We start from the raw sequence: 25,880 nt of genomic DNA, 5'->3' as shown, positions 1-25,880 counted from the left end.
TCAGTGGGTAATATTCTGCGACCCGAAGGCGGCCCCATAGTGTGTTTCGTCAGCTCTTCGTCGCGGATCCGGTGAACAATTCGGGTCATTGGAGAAGTGACATACACTTGAATTCTCACAGCATTGATTGCATTCTCTCTACCCATCTATGCGACTGCGCCTGTTACCTGGGCTTCCGCGAATTGAGAAATCAATGCTGTGCCGCTTAGGACTGGGCATTGCGTTAACCAATGCATATACATGTTTGATTGGAATGGCTGATAACACCGATTGCAATGAAGACGCTGTCGAGGAGACTATAGAACACCTACTGTGCTACTTCCCATCTTTTGAATATGAAAGAAGCGACCTCTGCATGGCTCTAGATCAGTTGGATAGAAAACCATTCACCTTTAATAAGACATCTGGACCATGGCCTCGCATATCACAGCTACAAAAGGCCAAAAAAGCGCTGCTGCGATTTTTGAAAGCTACCAGATCGAGTGATCGTCTCTGATATGGAGCAGAGAACCGCCACTATGTCGGCTATGTAGATGTAGAGCCTAGGCGTCAGTGGCCCAAACACAGTCTGCGGGATTGGTCTAGAACCGTCTAGTTTTATATAAAAAAAACATAAAAAATCATTGCAAAATAACTGTAAACAAAATAGCTGATTAGGTATACGGGAAATAATAAATAGATTCTGCTTGAGATTTTAATAGATTGTGGGAATAAATCAATAAAAAAATACAGCTAATATGATGGATTTTGTAGAAACATAACAAAACGTCAAGTCAAAATCTTTCTGATCCTGAAATAAAATCGTGGATGGCACTGTCAACCTTCGCCTATATCCACAGAGGACTTTCTCTTCTTCTCTCAATCTTCCCCTCCCCTTCTCCCTTCGCCCAGTGTAGTGTAGCCAACCGGGCTCAGTCAGGATTAACCTCCCTGCCTCTCGTTTGTCATTTTCTCTCTCTCTCAGACCCCCATCGAAATGCCGCCTCCGCGACCTCGGTCTTAGCAGCGGAACAGCATAGCCACTAAGCCACCGCGGTGGATGATTCTGGTGTCAGAGGTCCTTTAATCTTGTTGTTTCAAGTATCTATATGTATACACAACACGTATGATTACTGCTGCAAGAAGAGTTGCCACCGCGACATTTATTCTTAAAATTTTAAGGACCGCCTTAGCAAACACTCGGACGCACCCTCCGAATGTTTGCATGCGGGTCATGGGCACATGGTTCAGTCAAAGTAGAGAGAGAAAAATCAGGAACGCGAGGGTTCTAGCCGTTTCCTTCACGTAGCTTCTGTCATGTCCAGAAGCAATACAACATTTCCCTCCCTTTACTGCCGCTGTTTTTCTTTTTTTTTGCGTTACGTGGCATCGCTGCCGGAAGACCATTTTTCAGCAAGGCAAAGACGACTACCTGCGCATGAACACAAGTTACTGAAGGTTTTATGGCGCAAAAGCAACTAAGGTATGAACATAAGAATATTTATATTTCTTGCTTCCGTCCTTGGTCGTAGCTCAAGCGACAGCCTTACAGCAATAGCTAGTGTTCTAGTTAATTCAGTTTGGTTTGGTAAATTGGCAATCTTTTACTAGTCACAAAGAATTACACTTCTTTTTTTTAAATTTTATTCCTAATAAGAAAGCTAAAACCATACTTTCTTGAATATGGCTCCCTCCCTCTTTCTTGTTTTTCTCACTTTGTATGCCCCTTAATTACTTTGGAAGATAAAGAAGAAACGCGAAGGAAGCCACGCGGGTGGTACGCGTGGCTCGCGGTTGGTTCAGACGGTCACGCAGCGCGTTCTTATCGGGAATATTCGAAGCCAATCGCACCGCCGGAATCGGCCTTCAGACACCATGAGTACTGTCAGGTAAGCCTCCAGTCATCTCGCCTGAGTGCGTGTGTCAGCTTGGTATTGGAATTGGCTTTCTGATAAACGTTCTCCAACGTATCTTGAGCGAGTTATTATGCCGCTTCCAAAATAGGTTGCTGGATGCGATGCTGGCGCTGTAATTAAGGTAGAGAATGCTAGAATACGGTGTTGCGTTAAAGCAGTATCACACGAAACTTGATTATGGCTGCGGCAAGGTATCCGGGGCGGCAGTTTGCGGGTGATTCGATCGCCCACAACTAGCTCACTGCCCTCACACGTGTAGGTACATTTGCACCTCGAGGCGCCTGTTCCCTCCACGCGGCGAAGCCTTGGGTCACGGGAGAAGGGATTGGGAGAGGAGGAAAGCTCTTCGCAGGCTGCGTACAATAACCACAAACGCTACCACAAATGCTACTAGCACCACCGACCAAGTAACGTGGGGTCCCGATGACCTGACTCGGCTTATTGCTTCGGGCATCATGTCAGCTAATACTATCGAACCATTCTTTTGAGATTTCTTTGACGTAAGAGCAGGGCGAATACTTGAGGAGGAAACTAATAATCACGCTTTCATTTTTAAAATGTCGAGCTACACTTAGGACTACGAATGCTACGCTGTTTTCCCTAATCTATGTGGCTTCCTGGTAGCCTTTTGCGGGCTCAAAAGCCCTGTAACCATGTAACCATGTAACCACCTTATATTACCAATAAATCAACCCCACCTGAGAAGATGCTGAAAAAAAATGCGTAACGTAACGCTGTTGTAGGAACCTCAGTGTCTTTGGTGGGTGACGTCGCTCCCGTCCGATCCTTGTAAACCCGACCCACTTAATCTAAGTTTACCCAGTATATCTACCTGGTGTCTCTTCAAGCGACTATGGGGCCGCTGAGCCACGCTGGAATATGTCTGACATAGTGGTAGCTATGGTGCTGTGCGCCTCTCCCTGTGGGCACGTGACTCTAGTGTACAGTTTAACGTGAAATCCCGGCTGTTAGGCTTTTAGGTAATTAGGTATTTAGAATTATTTTTTTTCTTCTTTCTCTTCTTCCAGCACCACGCCGCGCACGACGAAGTACAGCAGTGAGGAAGAGGTCAAGTTCAAAGTAGATGTCGCCGGTGGCGTATCGTGAGTAAACAAAGTTAATGAACCGATTGCTCCCGAAATGAGAGGCGGGTGCTTTGATGATGATTTGCTCTAGTGGTATGCCACAACCTGGCGCGAACTGAAATAAGGCGGATGATTAGATCGACGTTCCGAAAAAGGCTGTCAGATATGTGTTATCTTTCGAATGTTATGGAGATGCTTCCACAAACTTCCATGTATGCACTCACTGGGTCCACGGCGTATCAAATCACTCATTTAGGTAGACATGCTCGCGCATCGCACATTAACTCTAGGCATACTATGGACACGACTTCATGACTGGTAGTCGGCCTTTTGATCGTAAAAATGATCGTAAGAATCAAATATGGCAGAAGGATTAAACTGGATTGGGGCCGAAGCTCCTAAACTGTGGCGTACAGGCTTCATTGAATGTATAAGTACATAATCCATGTAATCTGCCAGTAATAACTATAACCTCTGTGTTCTATCAGTTATCGTAGCTGGTAGGTTCATGCCTACGTGGATTGTTATGAAGGATAATAAAACAATTGAAATGAAAATGAAGACGGCGCAGTGAGGGATGGATTGGAAAAATCATACGCGTAACGTTACTATACTGTAGATAGACGGCAGTATCCATGACAGCGAAAACAAGAACAAGGGTTGCTGGCATTCTAGTTGAGATAATAAGAACCACATAGAGCTGGACACGTCTTGTAATGCATAAAAGAGATAACCGGCGGCCCATTATAGCAACTGAATGATTGTCTAAAGAAAAGGCGTGCCTGTCGAGGCCAGGAGAAGATTCATCAGCAAATTTTCAAAGCAAGCCTGGTTGACGCAGGGTACGTGTAACCGGTCTAGACATCTCTGGGCAGTGAAGTCTTGTGTAGGGGGCTTAGATTGATTGATTGGTGCTAGGAATTCTGGGAGAAGTTGCATATGCGATGGCTTGTAAATGTAATTCGGCCTTTGTTTGCAGGCAAAGAAGGGGCGAGTCCTATGATTATCTGGTGATCTGCGCCGTGCTCATCACAGCAGGTGGGTGGTGCGCTTCAAGCATCGATCTCTAAGCGAAAATCACGTTTGCATCAAGATAGTCTAGACTGTTCACTATTAAGGCTTAGGAAATCTGGCCGGCCACATTCTAAGCTTCAGAGACGAGACATCCTTCACTATTTTGGAATAACAAAATATGTTAAATGGCTTCCCGAGTTTATTCATAGAAAGTGTTTGCTTTCACGACGCACGGTAATTTCTGCCGATCGCATTTCCAGCATCTGCATCAAAGCTGCGAAGGAATGGTTACTTCGACGATTGTTCGATTTAATGAGACTGCGGGATTCAAATGTATTACCGTGGTATGTAGCAACGATGCGATGGTAAATGCAGTATTATCGAGGGCGCCCGTTCTTTTGATAGACATAGGATAGAGGATACAAAGTTGCGCGGGTGCAGACACATATATTTGTAGATGTTTAGGCCTTTAACTCACTTGGTACTTAATAGCTTCTCGCAAGAAAATAAAGAAGTCGTTATTAGGCAGGCTTACCATCTTTAAGGCTGGCGAGTACGCGCCGCGATACTCAGTGACCATGATCGCTGAGCTGCAACCACTGAGAATCAACAAGACGTGGAGCTTATCATCGTACGAGCCATACAATATGGGGGCCTGCAATGAAGACCGGGCATACCCTCTCGTTTACTTCGCGCAGGCGAGGACGGTTGCTTTTTGTATGTGCCTGCGAGGCTTTTCGTTCCGTTTCTGCTCTTCTGCAGTGGTTCTGAAGAAGCTGCAGCGCCGGATCCACTTTCCGTACACGGTGTTCATGTTCATCGCGGGCTTCGGGTTCTCGTACCAGGACGCGGAGAACGAGAGAAGACTCGACTCGCTCTCAATGTGGCTGCGGAACATTAAGTTCCACGTGCTCATGGTGTTCGTGCCTGCGGCAACAGTGTACGCCACGCAGGGCATCAACCACTTCATCTTCCGCAGGTACGCTACGCGATGGAGGCTGTGCAAAGCACCTTACAGCTGTATATATAAGACGAAGGTCGCGAGCTTGCTTTAGGTGGATCAAACGAGTGCTCATAAAAACATAGAGAGCGCTGAGCTCTACTTACACAAAAAAAATACGAAAGACCGGCCCGGTTGTAATCCAGGAATCCGTTTAGCATGCTTTGGCAGGTGGGCAGTTGTGGCACTATGCCGCATTGTGTTGTGAAGAGGGCGTTCCCCTTACCACCGTGCCTTACCTGTATGCGGGAGCCTACCGGTACTTCAAGCGCCTCCTCTTTAAGGACCAGCTCGGAACTCTGTGCTGCGTGTTCGGCCGCCTGAGCACAGCGCCTGAAACGACAGCGTCTCGGTCTTCGACCAGAGGTGCAGCCTCTCAACAAAGGCATTTCAAAATGCTAGCTGTCACGAGGGAAACGCAAGAACGCTGCTTTCCCTGTTGCGCCACCGTGTGGCACTGCCGTACGTTAGCGCACAGCACCATCGGTACCATCGTGCGGCTTTTACCTGTGTTAGAGCACTCTTTTCGTGTACGGCCCTTGAAAACTGATAAACAGTTGTACTAAAGTCGCGGTTGATCCCGAAAGAAAGCTGTACGCTTAAAACCTTCAACAGATTTAAGGAATCTTTAGAAGGAAAAGGATTCAAATACAATCGTCGCGTTATCGCGGCCATGCTTTCGTTTAGTGTCGGCACCCTGCGTACGCCACCTTCTGTCCACTGCCCGCGTTCAGATGCCACCGGGAGATCACCGTGTTCTCCGTGGGAACACTGGGCATCAGCACGGTAGTGTCGGCGCTGTACGCGTACACCTTCCTGGGCACCAAGGGCATCAACAACTGCCTGCTGTTTGGCATCCTGCTCTGCTCCTGCGAACGGCTGCCCATCGCCGACCAGCTGCTCGAGGAAGGCCGCTACCCCATTCTGACCACCATGTTGCAGGCTGAGTCCATTGTCAACAACCTCTTCGTCTGGTCCGTCCTCGACACCGTCGAGGCCCACGTATGAATGCGCGCCTGCGGAACGCTGAAATTCGCAACTCCCACTGCGGGGCGCAACACGATGTCGCAAACTGAAAGGAGCCGTTAACGTCACCTGCGCTAGGTGTTTCTATAAAAGGCGGTTTAGTTAATTGCGCATCAATTATCGTCGTGCTCTGGCGCCAAGTTGTATCACCCAGCGACCTCTAGTGAATGGTGGAAGCATATATGTGTGCAGTGCACCGTTGCGGCGCACTATACAAGTGCGAGGGGGACTATACATGCTGTCAGGAATATGTTCAGCTTCTCGTTGCAATACCGATACTCCCACACGCTAACTTTCGCTGATGTTGTCGGGGGGGGGGGGGGGGGTAATTATCTATTTCGTTTTCAGTGGTGACATCCTGAGTCCATTCTTCTCGCATTACTTTACAGCGCTGCCTCTGTATTGTGCGCGGTCGCGTTGGGTCAGTACCACGCTCGCTTTCTGAACCGCGATGGGAGCGAGTATCCTACTAGCGTCTACCACTTCGTTTTTTTCTTATGTAAACCGCTCTGGAAGAACAATTTTGTGCCTACAAATCCGCCTTAATTCCGCGCGTTTCGCAGAATTCCCTTACTGAAACTCCCATGTGTTGTATAAAAAGCACTTATCATATAGTAGACTTTATTTGATTTACGGGATAGCAAAATAGTGCACTTGCAAAAGTTGCTAGAGGTAGCGAGGACTTGCTAAAAATATTTATTATGATAAATTACAAGAGTTTACGTTATTAGGATATCCAGACTTTTTGTATTTTGCAATAAATCTTAAACAAGTGTTTCTCTTTTACTGCGATAGCAGCAGAAGCAGGCAGGCAGCTCTTCTCACGTAACCAGCTTAGGGGTCTCGAAAAATGTGGCCCCCGAAGCTTTTATGTGTGGTCCGCGTTGCCCTCCCTAGTACGCCCGAGACACTGAAGTTGGGCGAGTCACAAGCACCTCTGTATTGCATTTCCAGTTTGTAAGAACGTGATGCGCACACATGTTCTGAGCTATACGAGTATACCCGCGCAGCGCCTGATGTGACGTAGACTGTGCCACGAAAGACTGGGGCACGTTGTCTTCGTATACAGAACAACCAGGGCGTGACGACCGTGCTGAACCACCTGCTGGTGTCGCACGTGATGGGCGCCTTGGGCGGCGTAGCTATGGGCGCCGTGGCCATCTGGTCGCTGCGCTTGGCGCCGCAGAGCCAGAGCAGCAACACATTCCTGCACATCTGCCTGACGTACGCGACCTTCTGCCTGCTCGAGGTCATGGGTACTTCGGGCGTCGACGGCGTGGTGGCCTTCACGCTCATCACCACCTCGCACCGCCTCGTCGCCTGCACCGAGCTCGAGGGCCTGCTGCACAAGTATTGGTCGGCCATCTATGACGTCTCGGGCTTCCTCTCGCTCTTCATGTCGTCGCTGTACGGCGGCGAGCTGCTCTTCATCTTCGCCCGCAGCAATATCCTCTCGCAGGTAGGTCGCTTTAGTGCACCCGATGCTCCCGTATAGTCGTGACGTTTCGTTTACGGCGACGACGTATTTCCTGAAATGCGCCGCGGTAGAGTATATACTCTTCCAGATGCAAATTATTTCGTCTGTACTTACACTTTTGCATAAGTCCACTCAAATCTGTAGAAGACTACTGAAGATATGTATTCGACTACACCTCAAGTCCCATAGCGAGGATAGAAGAAGCACCTTTGATGAAATATGAGATTGCTTCCACAAGCTTTGTCGCTTTCCGTTTGGTCGATCCTTGCACATTGCATTTACACTACCAGTGGACGCAGTCCTTGTTAAGCCTATTGCTTGGTTAAAGTCGGCGCTGACCACAAGAAAACGGATCATAGATGATCAATGAATTTTCGGTAGCAGGTTCACGGGCAGGAAACCGTTGCAATCGGTGAGATGCAGTAATAATGACCTATGGCTCAGTATACTGTGCACCTACTCCTCAGCGAGGATCTCACCTCGACTGCAACTACGCAGGTGGCGCTGGCGTACGGTGTGCGCATCCTCGCAAGGCTGTTCTCAGTGGTAGCCCTGTTTCCGATCATCGAGCAATTCGGCTACCCGGTGTCGTGGCGCCAGGCTGCAGTAACGGTCTGGATGGGACTCAAGGGGCCGCTCAACATCACTGTTGTCACCTTCCTTTACCACCATCAGTCGACCATCAACGTTGAATACGTCGGAGGGGTAAGAACTCGATTGAACTGGGTAAAGTACATTAGAGAGTACGTTACGTAGACGCGATTTTGCTAGCTGCGAGTTTTATTTCGGAGGGTGTCCTGCTAAAAAAAAAAATTGACCCCTTTAAATTCTTTTCGCCCATTTGATGTAGCAGCCTTGACGAGCTTGCATTAATTTCTGCAGCAAAATTTAAATACTGCTTTGTCTTCCAACAATTTCATTGTTCTACAAAGTCGTACGACATGACAGATTCTTTGTATTCTGTCGTCTGAGCTGCAGCGATAATGACACAAAGGTCTGCAGAAATCTTTGAATGCATAGATGTTTGCCTCACTTGGTTTATCTACTTTCTACTATTAAAGTTAAATGCTAAAACGTAGACCACATCATACAGTCATATAGCAAGCGTTTTGAATGGATCTGAGTAAACTTGAGAGGGGGCTAGATATTTTATTGAAGCTTTTACAATAAGTTCCTAAACCGTAGAATTTTCAGTCGCGCGTTTTTTGGGATTGCGCCGCAGCCATTTAGGAGCACAGGAAGCTAACCTGAAGGACACGAAGCCGGGTGTTCTGTAACTTCAAGTGAACAATGTGCGAAAGTTTATTATTCAGCTTCACTAAGTACTCTCCGGTTAATCCTTTTTTATCGATCATCAATTAGGCTGATCACAGTAGTAACGGATTGATTTCGGGTGATGTACTAAGGTAGTGTGAAGCTGTACAGTCCGGACAATTATCTACATCCCGCATGCAGAGGCACAAAGTCGACCGGCGTCAATAAGTGCCTATCGAAAGGCAAGCGACTTGAACGCATCGTTTACCTATTGCACCTATAAGTTGAAGAGGCAAGCGAGCGTTACTGAACGCGTCCAACCAAAGAAAACAACAATGTAATACAAATGCGGAGACCGTTGTGCAACGTATATATGTGCATGTACGAACTCGCTAGTTCACTATATCTCGCTATGTCCTGAGGACAAGCGACAGGGGACAATAGAATGCGGTGCCGTACGACAAAAGACAGGAAAGACAACCGCGATTTCGATAAGCCGCGTCGGGAGCAGTGGTTATGACATCCTGCTCGTGTGCCCGGGATTCTGGAATCGATTCGCAGGTGCGGTGGCGGAAATGCAAAAGATGAAAAGCAAGAACAATCGTGCGTTTCGGTTTTTCTACACATTTTAGTTCAGTCTGGAAATAATTTTCATCGCGGCCGCAATAATTTTGAACGCTATATATACCAAACTAATCATGTTCCTTAACCACGACACCACATGGCTCAATATTGCTTTGAGCTGTAAAACCCCGTTTCTAAAAGTTATTTAGAAATAGTACTGTCTCTCTTCTCATTATTATTATTATTACTTTTTGCAGACGTTTCCCTACATCGTGTGCGACATACTTCTGGGCCAGCTGATAAACGTCGCTTTCCTCGAGTTCATATTTAGGACCTTTGGTAAGAAATATTTGCGAAGATATGTTAATAATTGAGACGTGTTTAGTACAGTCAAACTAGGAGCCGAGACTAGGACGGAGCTTTTTGGCTCTCTATATATCAGTTTCGTCTCTACGTCATTGTACTGCCGCTACCATAATACCGTGGCGCCAGTGGTTTACACTGAAAGGGCACCACTGTGGCGATAACTTGCGCTGTTTTCTACCGATTCGTCCAGACTTGATTGTGGTCAGGGAGGCTGTTTTACTCATAAGCTTGTGTAAATGTGCCCGCCTCGGCAACATATTCATAATTTATAACTATTTACGGCACTTCATTCCTTTTTGACAAATGTCGTGTGACTCAAGAACACCGGAGCATCACTAAATACTGCCACCGGAACTGTTGTTGCCGTCCATGAAGCACTGTAGTCCATAGTATTCCTGTTCTAAGTGTATCGTCACCGATACTGCCTGCGGAGGACAGCTCAGACCCCGAGTCTAGCTCTATGGTCAAGTTTTCTTTTGCCTACTTCTCCGCGGTGTGAAGCGGGTTTTCGGTTTCCTCGGTTAATAGGCACACGAGCCACACTAAAAGACCGACAGGGTCAGTGAACGCCCTCTGTTCTGCACAATAAAACAATACATCACGACGTAAAGCCGGTATGTATAATGTTGGCTCACAGGTATTTCTGAAGCACACTGGCTGCATATGAAACTGCGCATTATATTCAACAGATTCCTTGCTTTTAAAAAAATTGTGCTTGGGGTTTTTTTTTTCCTACTTGGTTATGTGCTCGTGCATAGCGTATTTTCCAGAAGGGGTATGTGGCACTGTGGTACAAGGGTTAGAATATCACTTACCTTCTGCACACACGTCTCGCCATTCTTCTTCCTTCCACAGACATCATATAGATCGTCTTTGCTCCATCGAGGTCTTACACTGCTGATTTCGTGTTTGTATTTAGGCGTTGTTTGTGAACGATGCAGCGCGTAAGCATAAACATTTAAGGCGATCTAAATGTGTGACCTGGGTGCTGCAAACTTAAATTTTGCAATGTATTGCATATGATGAAAACTGCAATGGTGATTTAGCGATGAATGCGAGACATTTGTTTGAGCAATACGTCTGACGCCCCCGATGTATGATTTAAACAACCACTTTCACCGCACAGCAAACACCGTCAGCTGAGGTATATATATATATATATATATATATATATATATATATATATATATATATATATATATATATATATATATATATATATATATGTCATATATATATATATATATATATATATATATATATATATATATATATATATATATATATATATATATATATATGACAGACAGACAGACAGACAGACAATTACACTTTTTCCCCGTTTTAACACTCTTAATTGGAAAGTACTAATAAAATAAAGAGAACTGTACACATCGCATCTAAGATTATTGCCATTTCATTAACCATTTCACTAAAGCTCCGCTTCGCACAGGTTCCAACATGTGTGTGGGATCTGCAAAATGTTTTGTTGGTATATATTAGTAGGGAAATTTCCGCAGTACAATTTGAGGCTTATACTCGAGTTCGGAGATGCTAGTTTAAAGGGCAAGAAGAAAGTTTAAAGTAATTTATTATTTCGTCTTTAAATTGCGGCTGCCGATAATGCAAGATAATTAAGCAGAATAAATGTCAGACAAACCAGGGCAAGCACGGATGCTTTTAAATATACGAGTATATTGCAGTATATGTCAGCCGTGCCTTCTTACGCTTGGTTCCACGTACAGTGTGAACGATAGGCGCCATGTGTCGTAAACATCGAATAAGTTCGCTTGTAAGCAACTGTATCTGCAACATTATCAAACTGTTTTTCAGCTTCGCGGTAGTATGGAAATGGGAGGTACGCTATTGCTAACTGACGCTGTTAGTGGATGTCAAGCGTATGCCGCTACAACTGCCAACGTAGCGACCTCTCTTTCCTCCTACATCACGCGTGCGAATCGCAGGAGTGCTGGAGGTGTCCGAGATAGAGCAACGCACCATGTCAAGCGCTGTGACGTACCTAAAGGACCACGTGATGGTGTCCAGCCGAGTTCAGGAGGCCGATTCTTACTTCCGGCCGGTCGACTGGAAGTGGGTACTACGCCACACCATCATCGAGAATCCGTTCGCCTCGGGACAGAAACCGTGGGTGAGCGGGCTGGTAGTGGACAGTGAAGCAAAGAATGACGTAACAATGACATGCGCATTAGCTTTCTTGAATTGCTGACATCATGCGGGTTTGGCGTATCTGAAATCTGGCTATTTATGTATTCAATCTCGTTAAATAAATACACCATTTTGTTGCTTTGGAATTATGTAGAAACCTGAAAAAAATTACCGCAATGTAGGTCTAAACGAGATAAGAAGCTAGAATTAGTCGCAGAGTTAGAAACGTGAACAGTATGGTCGTAACTAGTGCCAATCTAGTCCAAAAAGAACGAAAATGTGCTCTACCCCTGTAGAGAGTGCACCGCTGTAGATATATATATATATATATATATATATATATATATATATATATATATATATATATATATATATATATATATATATATATACATATATATATATATATATATATATATATATATATATATATATATATATATATATATATATATATATATATATGGTGAGGCAAAGCCGCTGTAAGACACACTTTTGGAAAATGGAGCAAGTTCGCTTGGACTAATCAGGGCTCGCGCAAGAAAATGGTGTCTCGAAGGTGCCTTCTCCAGTGCGCATAAGGAGCCAGTATTAGTCGCAGAGTAGGTAAAATTAACAGTACTCGCGTAATTAACCTCAGTATAGTAAAAATAACCGCATTGCGACATAGACTGAACTATGCTTTGGATCGGGCCACCTGGCCTGTTGGTCAAAGAAAAGAAAGGGTCAGCCAAGTGTCGACGCTAAAGAAGCCAAGGTTGACGTCATTGCACGTGAAATACGCCAGAATAAGATAAGAAATTAGCGAATAATGAGCCTTAAAAGGAAACAGACAGAATAGAGAGATATAGATAACACTTAAAGCAGGGTGTCGAATCGAAAAAAGAATTCTGCTTCAGTTTGAGTTCTGGTTCAGCGCGCTCCGATTTGATTCCGGTTCAGTTCCGGTATGGATAAATAGAAATTGTTTTAACGGTCTGCAACGCTGGACCTGTTTGGCACAGAAAACTTTAACCTGCCTTAGGCCGAAATGCTGCAGAGCGCCATCGACTTGTCCGCATGACGCTAGCGCTGGCTTTGTCAAGAGATGAAAGAAATGCTCTTTCTGGCACATGAGAGACAGAAATCAGTGTTTTTGACATATGTGTTAATGAAGTTTATGGTTACACAGCTACAGCAGTCACACTCGCAGAGACGGTCGTAAGCAGTGTCGTCGCAAAATAATGCGGCACACGGAGCGGTGACTCGACGGGCCCTGCCACTTCCCTGTGTTTTGCTTTGTCATCTGTACTCAGTAAGAGCAAAACAAAACAAATTTATAAGGGTGTTCGACTGGTAAAATGTTCGAATGGAATCGCAATTACGAGTGTTCGAGTAAGAAGATCGACCGTCCGATATCGAATAGAATATCGACCACTTCCACACGCTAGGTGACGGCAAAGGCAGAAAAAAAAAAACGTTTGGTCAGGCAAGACCGGACAAGCGCGTGAACAAGCTGCGTCCGTCACGGCTCACGCATCGGCGAGGGCGTGACGAACAAGCTTGCAGCCTGTGTCCACCATTGACAGCGTCCGGTTCCAGTTTGTTTCGCATGGCCTGCGTGAACAGCTGCAGAGGAGTCTGCCTTCGCACTCTCCGTTCGTCCGTCATTCGCAGCCTCGTGCACCGGAGGGATTTGCTAGTCCCCTTCCCTGTGGACGGACTCGCACTACTTGTACTGCCCACGGATCCTTTTGACATCCGCTTTCACTAACTTGCTTTATTGCCGTTCCTTCTGGGCGGAGAGCCCTCTAGAGCCCACCGACGCCGCAACGAGGGGCTCTTCGGTCAGCGCTCTCGACCGGCTGCGAATGAAGAAAAGAACAAAGATGGCCAGCGCGTGCTCGAGGTACAAGTTCGGCACGCGCCGTGTCGTCCTGGAAGCCTGCCACGTTGGTCGCCGCAGCCGCCGCTCGGCTCGCCTTTGTCGCTCTTCTGTCGGAGTAAACGTAGGAACGACAGCACGGCTCTTCAGCCGCGGTCACGTCCTTCTAACTCCAGAAACTAGTATTGGCGGAGATCAATGCATAAGATGTTCAAAGCGCATATGAAACACCAGAACGCGGTTGCGAGTTGCGTCATTCGCATTCATATTATAGAATCTTTACTTAACGGAGGAAAAAAGAAGTCCCGGTTTGACAGAACCTTAATCAAATTCAGCGAAACTCCTACGAGAGACCACTATTGCGCAATGTTGGTCTGCCAAGAACGAGAGAAGGTGCGCGGCTTGCTATAACGTGCAGTTATGTAGCTTTCCCGGCTCTAACGGGCAACGCCTCGTCACTGATTCGCAGTTCAACATTGCCGGGAAAAGGAGGCCTGGCCAACGTGAAGCCCAGACAAGGGCGGAGCACTTCGCCGTTGAAAACGTGCTGAGAATCGAGCAGGTGGGCAGATCGTTTACTATCTTAGGTAGACGGCGAAACTTGAGCTTGGCCGCACGCTAAGCGCGGTTGCGTCTTTCCACAGGTGAGCTATTCGAGGCAGTACCGAGAAGGAATGATCCAGAAGAGCACCATGATGACGCTGCTGGCTGCCCTGCAGTACCCGTTCGACAAGAAAGTGTGAGTGTGCATCTGCAAGAGACAGTACGCAGTAAATGTAGCTCTCAGTAGTCGGTCATACGGAACTTTACATTAAGGACCCTCAACGTGTAAAGGAAGTTTCTTAAATGAGAAAATTGGAATCTCCTGAAAGCTATCACCACAAAGCTACAGAAAAACCAACACGGCAGGAGTGTTTGCTGTTGGGCTGGTTGGTACATGACGTATTCAGTGAATAAAAAAACTAAAGTAACTTTAAGATGAGAGACCTTACACGAATGCAGAAAAATATTGAGTCACATGTTTTCATAGCATATTTTCACTAGAACATGCTTCAACCCGATATCCGTTAAAGCCAGATTGCGTTTCTCCGGACAGATCATGCGAACAAAGTTATAGACGTTAATTGTAGAACGGAGTTGTTTCAAATGACCTTCCCACGTAGAATATTGGGATCGAACGAGGTGATGTTGCAAACATATTCTCGAACAACGTGCTTACCACATTCTTGTAGATATCAATTAGGCATGTAACTTATTTTAGCTTTGAGTGATGACACTTTCTTCACATCATGTTTATTTGTATCTTAGGTGTTTACGTTGTATTATTATTTTCCGCTGACTGTCATGCCTATTGGCGCTGTGCAGAATGACTGAATTAATGAATAAATAATTGAATATAAATAAATAAATAAATAAATAAATAAATAAATAAATAAAACGTTTTACAACAAAAACAGCGCAAGAAAAGGGACAAGAAAGAGAGGCAAGCGCTATGTTTTTTTTTTCTGCCTCGTTTCCTTGCGGGGTTTTTAAAAATTTTAAACAAATGCGTATTCCTCAGAAAGAAAGCAGTAGGCAACGAGATAAGTACTATCCCGCAGTGTATATTTTGTATTTTGCGATGTACAGCTCCTTATTGTCAAAACAGTATGCAGACATAAGGAGTGCAGACCATACGTCACCTGGCGCCTGGTGAAAGCTCAGAATAGCGAAAATCGAAAGCTGAATGATTAGTGGGCTGAGTTTGTGCAGCCATATTATGAAAGGAGTTGCGTCAGCAAGACTAAGAGAAACTTTCACAGCGGCATCTGTGAAGCGCAAATTCACAAGGACCACGGACCCGTGTAGCATGCAAATTATAGCCAGTTACAACTGAACTAGACAGTGTTCTTTTTTTTTACAGAAGTGTTCACCCCTGCATTCCTCAAGGGGCAGCATGCCGATTCATTCATATTACTTTTAAGCCATTGTTTGGTTTTACATTAATTTCAATTTATGTCACAAGAGCTGAAAAATAGGAGCAAAGTACACGCTTAACTCGGCTAACCATCCAGACTGCTGAAACTATGCAAGACAGTGCATCTCTTGTTGCTGCCAGTAAGCTATATTGTGGTGCAAACAACTTGCAGCTACATGGGCGCGGACACCATCGAATCGCTCATCGACATTCCCGATTGGATCAAATGGACGGTGAGTATACCTCTTGAACGTTTGCGCAGGCTGTAGCAATAGAAACGACGATGGCAAGGGCTAAGTGCTCTCCTTCGCAGGAGAAAGTGGCTGACCTTTTCTTTTTCGGTTTTCACGCGCGCAGAAAGAGCGCCTGTCGGTGTCAAGCTTCGGCGAGGACCTCATGGACGACACGGAGTCCTTCCAGAGCCAACTGGAGCGGAACCTGCAGGAGCGCATCATCGACATGTTCGAGCACAAGTACTACGAACTGGTCATCACCAGCACCACGCTCACCTTCCTCACGTGCCTGCTGGGCATGCTGCTCAACACGCCGCTGCCGCCCAAGCCACGCTCGGACGCCATACTGGTTATCGAAGGCGTCTACATCATCCTCTTCGCCGCCGAGATCACCACCATGGTACGTGTGTATGTCCTCCATTCCGTTCCTCGTCGACCGCGGGTGAACGGTTGCCCGAAAATCGCGCTAAGGAAATCAGATTAGATAATGAGCGCTAAAAATAAAACGTACATCGCCATATATCTCGGGCAGTCAAGTTGACCGGCTCGGTAGGCTTAAGAGTGGAATACGGCTGTATATTTTATATTTATTCGATGTTTATTGAAGCTTCACGATTGCTTCTGCGTCCAGTCGATGCACGTAGCACCAATGCTACTCTTTCTGGAGCCATGGTAGAGGGTTGCAAATTGCAAAACATGCCTATATTAAGGCTAGGTGGCAACGGTTCCAGCTTATACTCGTATATTGGCACCATTTGGTCGGTGAAATTCAACTATTTCAGTTTACGATGCGTAGAAATTGCACTATTGTGTTAAATGTACCCTCGAATTGTTTATTAGGTCGTGCCTCGTTTCCCACATCTTTCCTGCAGTAGTATGGTTGCTTTGTTCGCTTCACGATGCAATTTTTTTCACCGAATTTATCCCATAGATTTTTTCTTCACATAATTTATTCAGGCGCTCACACAGCCGCATAAAGTCAAAGTTCTCACGGTTCATGGTTGCCTCACATCTTTGTTTCAATGCTTCTCACATTCGCGACAGATGAGAAAGCTTATCTTATTTCTGCTGAGGCTTGGAAACGCGATCTTTGCAGATAACGGCTTACGGGCACCGGTTCGTGCGGCTGGACAACTACAACAAACTGGACCTGGTGCTGGTGGCCACGTGCATCTTCGTGTTCGTCATCCAGTTCACCATATACTTCCTGGTCGCCGCTCAGTACCAGTACCAGACCCTCCCCACGGCCATCTTCATCCTGGCGATGTCTGTGCGGCTGGTCCACGCCGTCAAGTACATCGAGGTACCACGCCCATTCGAGTTGAATTGGAGAAGTCATAAACACGCTGCAATGCCCCAGTGGCCACGGCGTTGTTGTGCTGAGCATATGGTCACTGTTTCAATTTTTGGCCACGACGGCCGCTGTCCAATTGAGATTGAATAAGAAAACGTCCTTATAATTTGATTTAACAGTGTATTGAATAATCCAGATGGCTAAAGTCAATCCACAGCTCTCTACTGCGACGTTACTCATTGGCTGGGGTACAGCGCTGGGACACGAGCACATTGACATACTTTGGACGTCAGATGTCGAATAAAGGAAAGGCTGGGCGGAATCAAAAACTGGCAAATTTTAATTGTTCTTACGTATTGCTAGAACACCATGGCAGTATACTTGTGCTCCTTGATCTTCTATCGAAAGATTCGAGTTAGCTAGCTGCCGTGTCTGGAGTACCATAAATTGTGGCGTCACGGTAAAAAAGAAACGTTATTTGGTCTTCCGGAAAACCAGGTGGTCCAGGACTGGCTGCTGGACTTGCTGCACCGGTACCTGGACAAGATCATCTACGCGGCGTACGAGACCTCGCTGGCCATCATCACGGGCGAGGAGGAGGTGCAGCAGAACGTGTGGAAGTACGTGCACTCGTCCGACCTGGCGCTCGAGACGCGCAGCCGGGCCACCAACAACCGGCTGATCGTGCTGCGCAACCTGGTCGAGATCCAGTCGCGGTTCCCGGGCATCGCGGTCGCCTTCAAGAGTCGCCAGGCGGGCCAGACCATCTTGAACGACGTGTCGGCGCACGTGGCCGAGATGCAGCGCGACGGCTTCTTCACCGAGGAGCAGCACCGCGAGCTGTACCAGATGCTCAAGGACAAGATGATGGGCATCATTTGCGCGCCCAACAGCCTGCCGGCGAGCTACAAGCCGATCGCCGTGCTGCGCGTCATTCCCTGGATCGGGTCCGACAGCGTTCGGCAGTTCCTCGCTGTAAGTGAATCGCGTCCGCTCCTCATCACGGCTTGACTGCGACGCCCGCCCCCAAAAGAAACTTGACTGTAAGACTCAAAAAATCCAGGAGTGCAGATTTTTGTGTTAGTTGGTTCGTTGCATCAATTCAAGTCGTAGCACTGGACTGACAGGGACATGAAAGACGCCAGGACGTGCGCTAGATGAGAAAGCTTATCCTGTCGTCTTTCATGTCCCTCTCAATCCGGCGCTACGACTTCAATTGATCTAAATATGAAATTACACTCTGAAAACATACAAGCCAGCGCACAACTGTTGCTGCTAACTTGCGGGGGCAGGGAACCAGTGCTTCATAAAGCACTTGCATACTTTGGTTAGCTGGCAGAACAACAACGTAGTCGATGCAGTACTTGGGGTTTAGGAAAGAACTCTTTGATTCACAGCAAAGGCACGCTGGGAGAATATTCTAGCGCGTAGATAAAAGAGTGGATTTGTGCGAGACATAGCCTTCGCAGAATTCTAATTAAGGGTGCTATGTTCTGCACACTGTCAAGTTCTGCTACATTGTCCAATTCTGAAATGGCAGCGTATTGAGCCTATCAGACAGGCCAAAGCAGCCCCGTTGTCCAATCAGAGTTGACAATATGGCTAAATCGAGAATATGCCGGAATTTGAAAAAAGTACAGAACGCCATACCATGTAGAAGAACGTACTAAAAGACGCATCGAAAAGAGACAGAGGAATACTAGGGAAGACAGAAGACTGTAACAGGACGTGTCACATCGGCAAATTTAGAGGCGAATAATGTACGAGCCAGACGCGAGACAGGAGTGGTCGCAGGAGCCGCAGAGGCAGCACAACGATAACGAGCTATAATAGGGAGTGTCCGGCTTTTCTGTAGCCATCATGATAAGCTGAATAAAAGATATGTCCGAAATATTCTTGCCAAAAAGCAAAGCAAGAAGGAAACATTCGGCTGCTATCAACATTCTTTTACTTGGAAGTCCAATCGCGAAGACACACAAAGCCCCACTCGGCAGATAACCAAACTTTCCGTTTTCTTTACAGATGCAGCTCAGGCCAGTGGCTTACGGGGCTGGCGATGTCATCGTCGAGAAAGGCTGCGAGAGCCATGTCCTCATTACATACTCGGGCATTGTCAAAGTGAGTTGCCATCTTTTCGCCGAGAGTTAATTACTTGACGAACGCTATACTCGACAGTGACTACACCACAAGGTTGAAGCGCTTTCCATTGTTGTTTTCCCTCACCAAGACGTTCGACGACTTCGTCATCTCAAAATTAATGCAATCCAAGCTTAATAATTTTCATACTGCGTAGGTCATGATAATGCACTGGACGTCTGCCACTTTATGGCGTGGCCCGAAACTATGGCGCGACACTCTAATCTGCCATTCTGCTTTCTGTCGCCGCGGTGGACGCAGATCGAGGGCGAGGTGGAGTACCGTGAGGATGGCGCACTTCCGAACTCGTCGTCGTCCCTGTTCTTCTTTAGCGACGAGTACTTCGAGGACTACCTGGGCGCCCCTGTCACGCTGGGAGCCCTCGGCCTGGTCAGTGACGAGCCCACCGTGACGCGAGTATCCGCCGAGACGCCCGTCAATGTGAGTGGTAACGAGGTGAACCGCATTACATGCTTTCTTTCACGCGTTTTTATTTTTTCCTTGCCACGTTTTTAGAGACAAGAATGGTGTATTGTATGCCACTGTCGTGCGGTAGGTGAAGTGCTACGTTGGTCAGACTGGGCGATGTCTTCGGAGTCGTTTGAGGGAGCAGCGTGGGCAGGTGCTTTACGGAGACTTCATATAAGCTCGCCTGCATTTGAGCGCGCATGCCTTTGATGGCTCCCTAAGGTGCAGACATTGGCGGGCTCGGGTCATCTTGCAAATCATTGCAGAAGATGGAGGGTGCGCATCAGTTTTTGAGAGCGCGCCTTTAATCGGAAGGCGTCTTTCGGAAAACAGAAAATTAATATTTGAAGCCCTTTCCGTTCTAGAGAAACAATGGAACTTCGTTAGTATGCCGTTTATCGCTCTCTCTAGTTCGAAAAACAAAAATGGATATACTGTGCTAGGCATAAGTGGCATGAATGAGGATTTTGTCTTCATTTTTATTCTCGCTGCCAGCACTGTTGGAGAGCGCTACTGCCTGTGTATCAGCAAACAAGTCAATATTCAGCGCCTGTCTGGTCTTCGTGTTGTGTATTCGTCTTTAGCACTGTAAGGATGTCAAAATACTCAGAGGAATTAACCCAGGTTTCTACTTGATGCAGTGAACGCAATCGGGATGAGAAAATATTCAGTATAAGATAGTAGGTCAGTCGCTTTCCTCAAGTATTCGTAATCTACTGGTTTCGTAAATTTCACTGTCACAACATCCCTAGAATAAGCTTAATCTCTTAGGCTTTCCCAGTGTCTTTTGCCACATGACATCTACGTATTCTTTATTTTTTTCTCTTTGTAGGCGTACATTATTCCCCGGAGCCGCGTTGTGGAGGCGATACAGATATTCACCAAGTCTCCTAGTTTCCTGTACCAGATATGGTACTATATCGCCAACATTTTCGGCGTGCTCATTTTACAAACTCAAGCCAAGTACCAGGTGAGTCGGAGACCATGCAAGAAAGTGCAGCGAACTTAAAGGGACACTAAACGGAAACAATAAATCAGTTTAGACTAATAAAGCATTGCTTGAGAAACCTGCAGGCAGTCATTTCAAGAAAATAGTTTGAATATTAGATGAGAAAATGAAGGTCCAATTATCAGTATTTGAATTTCGCGCCAAAATGCCAGCGCCGGTACGTCAGCGTGACGTCAGGGATTCCAAAGCTTGTTTTCGCATTTGGGCCGCGTTGGCTGAATAAAGGTTCCTGAAATTTGGCATGTTTATTATTTGGTTCCTTTAGAACACAATGTAGTCAATCTGAACCGCTATATATAATTAGTAGGCCCTAGAAGATGCCATCAAAATCCAAGACGTCACAGCCCCCAGGTGCGGGAACTCAAGTAGGCGTCGCCACCCGCATTTCGTTTTTGCGCTTTTTCTGCCTTACCAAACGTCTTATCGTTGTAAGAGTGGTGTTTTTGGTGTTGTAGAACGGTGATTTACTGATGCAGAAGAAATCACTTTTCACTTTAGTGTCCCTTTAAGTTCATGTAATGAAGCGGTTGCTGCCACTCAAGGGCATAAAGGTGTAAGCTGTAAGAGATAAATACGCTGAATGCTCGCCTCACCATTTCTCTAGGTAACAAATATAAGCTGCAGGACCACGTGAGAAAGTGTACTCATATTATCGTACTACAGCTCGTCTCCAGAAAGCCGCCACACGTTCACTCTACTCAAAAAAGAAGTAAGGAACCTTTGGCTTCGTGATTTATTGCGCTTGTTCTTGCGGCTTTAATTAGAGAATCCCCCCCCCAAGAAAAACATCGCTGACTATGGGACAGTGGCTGTCTCTTCATATGACTTTTTTTGTTATAGAACCTTAAAACTTAGAGCTACGACGTATTATAAAATCATAAAATTAGCGGCGAAGAGAAACGTTTATGCCGGTAATGAGTCGTCATCAAAGTGTTGATGCCTTTTGGATGCTAGTGTCAAAATATAATCGTAAAGTTGTGTAACATATGCTTCACACTTTTGCGACTAGAGCTATAGAAACACAAGCACCGTTATCACCGCAAGTTTATGGTTAACAATAATGAAAAAGTCGTGTAGGCACAATTAAAATATATAGAAAATTTACGTAAGAAATTTCGTACCTGTTACCATTATCATCGTCACTTTGCGGCCTTTCGTTTTTATAAACTCGGTGGTTGTTCTGCGAAAACAGAACTCGTTTCGCATTTCAACCGTTGACTCGCCACAGCAGGTAGTATGTGAAACCTCTTGCAGTTATATTTTAAATAATCAAGACATCTATGAACAATAAAAAAACGAAGTCCTGAACAGGTAATCATAATCATCATCATCGTCATAATAATAATAATAATCATAATTGTTTTCATCACCTAATGACTTCTTGTCAAAATGGCAGTGCTTTCGACTGATATCTGGCAACGTCATCTAAAAAAAATGTCACCGACACTGGTAGGTCGGCGTATACTTACGATGACGCTAGAGCGCAGTGAATGTCTCTATGCGCTTCTGAGAGAAGTGGTGGCTATTTCGCCAGACGTGGCCCGTGGAGAAGATCAAGATGCGGTTGAGCTCGTTCCTGCTCCCGGACTTGGCAAGCGCGCACGACTTCCTCGTGAGTCCGGACATCGAGGACATTCTCCTGATACAGGGAACGCTAGTAGACGTGAACATCGGGGACCTCTACGTGGCGCCGGCTTACATTCCCCGCTCCGTCAAGAGGTTCATTTTCCCCGTGAGTTGACAAGTCTTGCTCTTTTTGGGCACGCTACATTGCACGTTTGCATGTCCTGAACCCGAGGAGGTTTTCAGCGGCGTGAGTTGCTGGTGGGACGACTGTGTTGCTTGCGCTTCCGAATTTGAAACCGACGAAGTGGCAATATTTTTTTCATCTTCCTGTGAATGTTTAACAAGAGAAAACTTCGTTGCCTTCGATATCATTTCAGTGCACTTCAGTGAAAATCGCAGTAACGCGTTGCACTGCCTACGACTCCAGAGCCTCCCCACAGAACGCTATGTCCCGTAGAGTAAGCAAGCGCGCCAAATAGCAAATGTTTACGCTAGTCAACGTATGCATAATCACATTAGTCTTGCCAAGACGAGCTGCGACTCGATGTCTGTTGAGACACGGAGTTGTCGAGTAACGTGAAGAGGAAGGCAGTGTGGTGCACTCCGACTTGATCAAGTAAGCAGTACAACGAATAGCAATCAAACGCTGCCGAACTGTACCAACAGTTCCGCCACACATTCGCTAACGCCAACGCTCCTGATGTGCACCAGCAACGAAATTAACGCTGCGATTACTCTTCGCTTTCCAGGGTGACTTCGCGACACGGCCGCGACCAGTGATTATTGTGATTTCGAATAAGCAGTACAAGTTGCCGCTGGAGTTCGACTGGCTGCGCCGGGTGCCCACGGAAGAGGAGCGTATCGCAGAGATGGAAGCCAGTCGACGGGTAAGAGAGCACGCAAATGCTGGCAGCACGACGCCAATTCGAACGATGTACTTGTGCAAAGTGTACGCATCGGCTGCGTGCAGTCTGCTCACACTTCAAATGGCTTACACATAAAATTGAGTGGCTGTGCACCAGCAGAAGCTAAGACTTCGATTGCCAAATAAATACCTTCTGTTGTGCTATTTCAACAGACAGAGCTCGTGAACTTGATTACATTGCTAAAACAAGTTCTAGGGTATGGGAATGCGAAAAAAGCACATTATAGTAGTCTGCTGTGCCAGTTGGTGTAACAGATCGTAAATGAATGAGCAGCTTTAACGGCAGGGATGAAGAAAGCTTTAACAGGACCGAGCTGCTGTGCTGTCAAGTCTTACTTCAACTCTGGCGTTAGAACCGCTCATAGTTTTACAAAAGAATCGATCCGTACAACCCCCCTTCACGTCGTCTCGACATAAAGCCTGTAGAGAGCAAATGTGATCGATCTAGTTGGCATGATTCGCGCGAATTGAGTTAGTGAGAGCGAATGGCCGACGACATAGCTATAGGCATGTGACAGGGCTGGCTTGCTGTTTTCTGATAAAACTCGCTTCTTTCCTTCGTCTTTGCTATACTTATCAACGCACGCTTTTAAATACGTGCAGATGGATGACGTCATTTCATTCCATGAGGCTAGACTACAGCTACACGAAAGCAAGTAACGCTTTTATTTGCATTCTTTTTTCTGCAGGGCGACATTGGACGGGAGTACCGGTACCTGAACAAGCGCAGGAACACAGAGCCGGACTTCTAGCCGTCGCCAACATTGCCTTTGGATGATCCGGCTCCGTCGTTCTATCTGTGCTATTTAGATGTGTTTTTTTTTCTTCTTATTTACGTAAACATTATCGATACTGAGCTGCTGCTTGGGTGAATTGGCAAAGGGAGCTCACCTCGAACTTGGCGCGTTGTGCGCTGAAGGCTGCAGGGCGTCTGGTTCCCTTTCCGATCCCTTCCCGAGGCACTAAGCACTGCAGCCAGCGTAGACAATAGGACAACGATTTCTGTCCGCCAAAGAGGCCGTTTGGTACTCGAGCCTTTTGCTGCGTATGTGTATGTGTTTTGTGTATGTGCGCGCATGTATTGCCGCCGCGATTACGTGCTTGTAATATTTGCCCGCTCACTAATACTCTGCTATGTTAAAAGGTGCATCATCAGTAGAGCGATTTACTTAAAACGCATATCGTTCTATCTGCATGTAGATTCCTGTTTGTTTTTCTTTATTTACGCGACAAAACATGCCTATTGCTCTCGCACAGTTATTTAACCCACAGACTACATACATCAACATAGACACTCGTTTGACATTAAGAAAATCTCGTGTGGAGTCCCCCAATTACTACCTTTGGGGACTCCTGACGTGTGCCAGCAGTAAAGGGCCCATGTTACTGGGCCAGATTCTTTTTAATCACATCAGAATTGCGAAGGCTAATTCAACGCTTGAGCATATAGAGAAATGGACACATGCATTAAAAGTTGATACAACTAAAGACTGAAGCAAAGGCCACTCTTTTTCGTCCGAAATAGAACCCGTCATATACGCTGACCATACATTATTCTCTTTCACATCACAATTGCAATCACTAACGCTAAGGCCACTCTTTTTGGTCCTAAAAATCGAAATCTACACCTAATTAACGACAGTATGTCTACTGGCTCAAGAATCGAATGGATGTAGCAAGATCATTTCAGAAAAATTATGACGTGGGATTAAATTGCAACAAAGCTCTCTCACGTCATAGGAATAACGTATACTAACAAATGGGTTAGTCAAGCCATTTCGAGCTTTTTTCTCTCTCCCCCGTCACTGTATGGATGGAAATAAAGTCCCATTATTATTGTATGGCTGGAAATAAAGTCCCATTATTATCATTATTATTAAATGTGTATACATAGCTCATGAAGTTAGCTCGCACGGTGCCCTTCGCAAGTGAAGGTAGGTTGTCATGTTGGCGTGCGCATGTAATATTGCGATAGAAATTGTTATACCAAGACTGCGCATGCGTGGAACACGCGCAGAAGGTTAGATCCATAGTGTATATAGACACGCGGAGCACGTTTGGCTGCAAAAGTGGCCGAGCGAAATGTACGCGCCGTCAACGCTACGCTCAATCGCCTCGGTGGCGATGGAGTCTGGGCTGCGTTCTGCCTTCCTCTCCTGGCACGAGCACTATCCGCATGCGCACCGCGAGCACACCAGCGTTGCTGCTGAGCTGCTGTGCTACTGGAAATGGGAAGGTAACGTCAAGCGAACGCTATCTAATATTTCACTGGACTCTCCGAAGACTTCAAACAAACTCAATAGTGACTCCTCTTTTCCGTCACTGTATTCAAGGCCTACCTGGGCCACCGAAATGCCCGAACTGCATGGAATATCCGTCCCTAGAGCATTGTCTATGGCATTGCCCTCACACTCAACCCAAACTGCAGTCAGCCCTCTCTAACATTCCCACTAACATCAAGCCACGGTCATGGACGGACTGGCTCGCTCCACCACCCGATGCAACTAACATCCTCCTGCCGGTGATTATCCAGCACGTCAGAGACGTGTTGGGTGAGGACTGGTAGCTGACCGACCAGGGT

General features: G+C 46.3%; 1 protein-coding gene across 1 annotated transcript; it reads left to right on the top strand.

Moving 5' to 3' along the window:
• Positions 1–1,741: 1,741 nt before the first annotated feature.
• LOC135913358 (sperm-specific sodium:proton exchanger-like) lies at positions 1,742–25,154 on the top strand. The gene is made up of 21 exons (XM_065445958.1): positions 1,742–1,868; positions 2,924–2,998; positions 3,960–4,018; positions 4,757–4,973; positions 5,729–5,996; positions 7,090–7,479; positions 7,996–8,202; positions 9,573–9,654; positions 11,646–11,830; positions 14,181–14,273; positions 14,356–14,450; positions 15,841–15,901; positions 16,026–16,301; positions 16,998–17,204; positions 17,694–18,170; positions 19,218–19,313; positions 19,593–19,772; positions 20,632–20,769; positions 22,343–22,540; positions 23,124–23,261; positions 23,989–25,154. Exons 1-21 carry the CDS (start codon positions 1,855–1,857, stop codon positions 24,049–24,051), a joined length of 3,519 nt encoding a protein of 1,172 aa, XP_065302030.1. The 5' UTR covers positions 1,742–1,854; the 3' UTR covers positions 24,052–25,154.
• Positions 25,155–25,880: the final 726 nt, after the last annotated feature.

The sequence above is a fragment of the Dermacentor albipictus genome, chromosome 4, assembly GCF_038994185.2.
Source record: "Dermacentor albipictus isolate Rhodes 1998 colony chromosome 4, USDA_Dalb.pri_finalv2, whole genome shotgun sequence".
In the NCBI taxonomy this organism is placed as follows: domain Eukaryota; kingdom Metazoa; phylum Arthropoda; class Arachnida; order Ixodida; family Ixodidae; genus Dermacentor; species Dermacentor albipictus.
This window is presented reverse-complemented; position numbering and strand designations above follow the sequence as displayed.

Excerpts from the sequence above, each read along its gene's own strand:
- LOC135913358 (XM_065445958.1), top strand. Across the intron at positions 4,019-4,756 it reads CGCCGTGCTCATCACAGCAG|TGGTTCTGAAGAAGCTGCAG; the intron begins GTGGGTGGTGCG and ends GCTCTTCTGCAG. Across the intron at positions 7,480-7,995 it reads GCAGCAATATCCTCTCGCAG|GTGGCGCTGGCGTACGGTGT; the intron begins GTAGGTCGCTTT and ends GCAACTACGCAG.